General features: G+C 45.3%; 1 protein-coding gene across 1 annotated transcript in view; it reads right to left on the bottom strand.

Annotated features, from left to right (window-relative positions):
- Positions 1-1,217: 1,217 nt before the first annotated feature.
- Positions 1,218-4,911, bottom strand: part of TTL (tubulin tyrosine ligase) — a 53,228-nt gene continuing 49,534 nt past the window's right edge. Inside the window, exon 7 of the mRNA XM_017856205.1 lies at positions 1,218-4,179. Within this exon, the coding sequence (XP_017711694.1) occupies positions 4,065-4,179 (115 nt within the window). The 3' untranslated portion in view covers positions 1,218-4,064. The remainder of the gene's footprint in view (positions 4,180-4,911) is intronic.

Below are 4,911 nucleotides of genomic sequence, written 5' to 3'. Positions count from 1 at the left end.
GCACAGGCTGGAGTACAGTGGTGCGAACATGGTTCACTGCAGCCTCACACCTCAGCCTCAAGCGATCCTCTCACCTCAGCCTCTGCCATGCGCCACCACGCCCAGCTAATTACATGGTGAATTTAAATGACCACTGATATCCTAGGACAGTCAATACCTACAACAAGAACGAAAGGGCACAAAAACACTTGAAATATCATTACTTTACTTTAGTATTCCAGGCATTTTAAATATTCATACAATTGCCTTATTTCAGCAGTCATTTCCTCTCCAGTACAGATTTTGTGTCCAGGATCAGAGCCATGTATATCACTGAATTTTCTCTATAGCACCCGCATGCTACATGGGACCCACTCCGGCGCCTGTGTCTTTGCTAGTAGAGCCTCTCACCACACCTGCAAGAGGGCTGGACCTCCCCCTTGCTTGATGTAGCCTCTACTGTGAATGAAAACACACTTTGAAGCTTCAATCTCAGTACATTTCCAGCACTCCCAGGTGTTCCATGTATGTGGCAATCATCCCGCAGAGCTAGTGACACATCATCTCAGCTAGTACCTATGCCAGCACCTGCTCCACTACATCACACAGATGCTGAGGCACTTAAATGTTCTTGGTAAAATGGAGTTCATAATTGCCATAGGAGTTGAGTGTGGGGGAAGGGGACTTTCTCTCAATAATTAACACCCTTGGCCGGGCACGGTGGCTCACGCCTGTAATCCCAACACTCTGGAAGGCCGAGGCGGGTGGATCACGAGGTCAGGAGATCAAGACCATCCTGGCTAACACAGTGAAACCCCGTCTCTACTAAAAAATACAAAAAATTAGCCAGACGTGGTGGCGGGTGCCTGTAGTCCCACCTACTTGGGAGACTGAGGCAGGAGAATGGCGTGTACCCGGGAGGCGGAGCTTGCAGTGAGCCGAGATCATGCCACTGCACTCCAGCCTGGGCGACAGAGCGAGACTCCATCTCAAAAAAAAAAAAAAAAAAAACACCCTTAATACATATTTAGCAGATCTATAATTTCATGTCTGTTTACATTCGTTGTCAAAGCTTCATAAACTACTTACATAAATGAAAGCATGTTCGAGTTTCCAAATGCCACTATGACAAGCAAACAGAGAAACTGCTTAGATAACACCTGCTTGGGTCATAAATACATGTGGCAACATCTGGTCATTCTTAAAGAAATGCTTGTGTTTCCAAAAAGAATTTTTTCTTTTAAGTCATAAGCCTTATGCAATTCTTCCAAGGTAATAATGTGTTTGTCCTTCCTTCTCAAGTGTGGTTCAAGGCATCTCAAGGCATATTGCTGTCTGAGGTTCTGATTTAACTGGCTGGGCAGAGAGGGGAAGAGTGGGCACTAACATTTTTTAAAAGTTTCACACGTCATTCGAGCATGTAGTCAGTGTTGAGAACCTTGGTACTAAAGGCTCTTGCATCTTCCTACTGTCACTTGTCCTCACCAAAAGCCCTTGAGGTAGTCCCTGGGTCAGGCAATGATCTCTTTCATGGGCTAAGAAACTAAGGCACAGAGAGGTTAACAGGCTCCTCTGATACTGTGCAGTCAAATGACAGAACCATGATTGCAACTGACATTTCCAAATAAACAATGACTCCTCCCCCAGCAACGGGCAGCACTTACATGGACCAAAAGTATGAAGCCTGACTGCGAGCCAGTCATGACCTTCTGTGTCAAGGACATCATGGAAGGGAAAGGAACAGTTCTGAACCAATCATTCCACATGAACAGAAATAAATACATAAAGCCAGGCTTGGGGTTGTGCACCTGTAGTCCCAGCTACCCAGGAGGCTGAGACAGGAGGATCACTCAAGCCCAGAAATTCGAGGCTGCAGTGTGCTGACTGCAACTGTGAATAGCCACTGCGATCCAGCCTGAGCAACATAGTGAGACCACGTCCTTGTAAAAAATAATAAAATTTTAAAAATTTAAAAAATATTTATAAACAAAATAAGTGCCTAAGATACTTATTGGAAGCCACATGAGGAATGAGGCATAACTTTTTCTTTTCTTAAAAGTCTTACTTCCTTCATATATATGCCATTGAATCAGGTTTCTGAGAAAATCCATCAAGATTCACAGACTTCCTGACATCTGAATTCTTAGCTCTGTTACTGTGAGGGCTAGAAAACTCGTGAATGTCTCTATAATTTGGGTCCAAAAGATAATTACAAACCTGTGTTAGCATGTGACACCATTACAAAAACGCCCATGCTTTTCCTGTCACCCGCCCACCTAGACTTGCCAGGGACCCAGAACCCTACATGTTCTAACTGGATATACAACTTCCCAGGATCCGATCAGATCTCATTCCCGTCTCTGAATTTCCCAAATACCAACCCATCGGCTGCGTTGGGCCTCAAAGATTAACAATTACAACTGACTGTTTTATTTTGCTCTACAGGCAAACTTTTAAAAATCTGTATTCTGGATAACCTCCAGGACATTTATTTTGTAATTTCAAATTTCCATGAGAGCCAATTCACCTGGGACCTTCTCCACTTCACCCCAAGGTAACACCCTCAGATCCTATCAACTATTGCTGCACCTAAGAAATAATTTCTATCATTATTGCCTTTTTCATTGTAAGTTCCCACATCTCATCATGTTCAAGGAGGCATTGATTTTCTCCTCTTTTGTAAAAGTCTCACCCGACTGCAGAAATGTTTTCTTGAGCCAAGCAGAAATGAGGAATGGAGCACACATAGCCATGAAGAAAGAACATAGCACGTTCTGGTGGGGACAGCAGTTTTCAATGGGTTGCTGTGATTTCCAGGACACTCTAGGAAGGGCCTGTTTACTCAGCTTACGCTGAACACAAATGACATCTTGTTCTCCCTACTGCTAGTGATGTGGCCGCCTGAAAAGCCTATAAAGTATTAGTTAATCCAGTAAGTGGAAGCCACTTCTAACAGTACACATTTGTTGAGACTTACAAGACACTGTGTGAAGCTGAAACCACTTCTCTCCCATTTTAGAAGACTTTCCCATTCAGGCAGGACATATACTCTCACATATACTCTCCTGATGCCTACAGGCACAGGAACTCAAATCCTTCCTGGAAGGAAACCTGTCCTTCTAGCTACTGCAGAAAGTGCTTGGGGCATAAAAAGAACAAAAAGGGGGAAAGCAACCTTTGTCTGGGACAGGGCCACTGGGGAGTGGAATTTTACTGATTCCTGATCCTCAGAGAGGGTTTTACAAAGGTTTTCTAAAAAAAAAAAAAGCGCGGGGAGGGGACTAGGCAAAACTGCATTTAGAATTTTGGTTAAAGTAACGAAAATTGAATCATCATATTTTCAAAGACCTACCATATTCAACCTATTAAGTAAAGCAATATATCATGTTTTTTTTCCCTCTCATGCTTATTTGATGCTTACAGGTTCAGGGCAGAATTGCCACTTTGTTTCTAAAACATGCAGAGAGCAGACTTAGGGCAGCATATGCTGTTCTGGGGCCCAACCCACACAAACCCTGACAGGTGACTGACCAAACGCCATCAGGAAGGTGATGAGGGAAACCACCTTCACCGAGAGGCCAGTGCACAAAACAAAACTAAGGACTGTTGGTGCATGCTTGCCCAGAGCTTAGTGGCAGAGTGTTACGGAAGGGATGGGTGGGGAACACACAGGCAACCTCCAATATGCTCTGACATCCAATCCCCAGTCCAGAGCAGTGGGGCTGCAGCCAGGCATGGAGCTAAGGCACTAGGGCTGCAGTGGGTGGGAGGCACCGACCAGAGGTCCCAGTGCCCTGCCATTCCTGGGGAGAGGGGAAGGAGCTCTGCTCACAAGGCTGCCTTTGTGTACCAAAGTTGTTTTCAAAAGTCTCAACAGCATTGCTGAATGCTCCACCTGGGAAGCCCCCTGAGCAACCCTCTCTTCGGGAGCTGCATCCTCTGCTCACGTGCCTTCTTCCATCTCATCTTTGCGAGTTGCCTTTCTTTCCCCTGCTGTGGGCTGGATAAAGAGCAATCCAGTCATTTCACCGTTTGCTGGAGCAGGACCCCGTGCTTTTTCCAAGGCAGCAGGGAGCGTCCCTCCATCACAGTTTGGTGAAGGCAGCTGGCTGGGTCTGAGGTTGCTCCACATCTGGGGGTGGGAAGACACTGGAAATGGCTATGTCCACGATGCCCTGGCACAGTTCTGCATAGAGCTTCCTGAAATGTGTTTTAAAAAATATCACTGAGGATGTTCATCAAAGTGCAAGCAAAAAAAAATAAATGTTTTTTGTTTTTGAGACAGGATTTTACTCTGTCTCCCAAGTTGGCATGTAGTGGCACAATCATGGTACATACACTGCAGCCTCAAATTCCCAGGCTCAAGGGATCCTCCCACCTTAGCCTCACAAGTAGCTGGCACTATAGGTGTGCACCACTGAGCCCAGCTAATTTTAAAATTTTTTGTAGAGACAGGGTCTTGCTATGTTGCCCAGGCTGCTCTTGAACTCCTGAGCTCAAGCAACCCTCTCACCTCGGCCTCCCAAAGTGCTGGGATTACAGGTGTGAGCCACTGTGCCTGGCAGTTTTTCTTGTTTTTGTGTTTTACCAAAATCTGCCCTAGAAATTCTATTTTGTGACCACATTTCCTAAACTGGTTGCCACTCAGCCAGAGAGAAAGGTCGGGTTACCCACAAAGGGAAGCCCATCAGACTAACAGCAGATCTCTCGGCAGAAACTCTATAAGCCAGAAGAGAGCGGAGGCCAATATTCCACTTTCTTAAAGAAAAGAATTTTCAACCCAGAATTTCATATTCAGCCAAACTAAGCTTCATAAGTGAAGGAGAAATAAAATCCTTTACAGACAAGCAAATGCTGAGATTTTGTCACCACCAGGCCTGCCCTACAAGAGCTCCTGAAGGAAGCACTAAACATGGAAAGGAACAACCAGTA

Source organism: Rhinopithecus bieti, unplaced genomic scaffold, assembly GCF_001698545.2.
Source record: "Rhinopithecus bieti isolate Rb0 unplaced genomic scaffold, ASM169854v2 scaffold_42219, whole genome shotgun sequence".
Lineage (NCBI taxonomy): Eukaryota > Metazoa > Chordata > Mammalia > Primates > Cercopithecidae > Rhinopithecus > Rhinopithecus bieti.
This window is presented reverse-complemented; position numbering and strand designations above follow the sequence as displayed.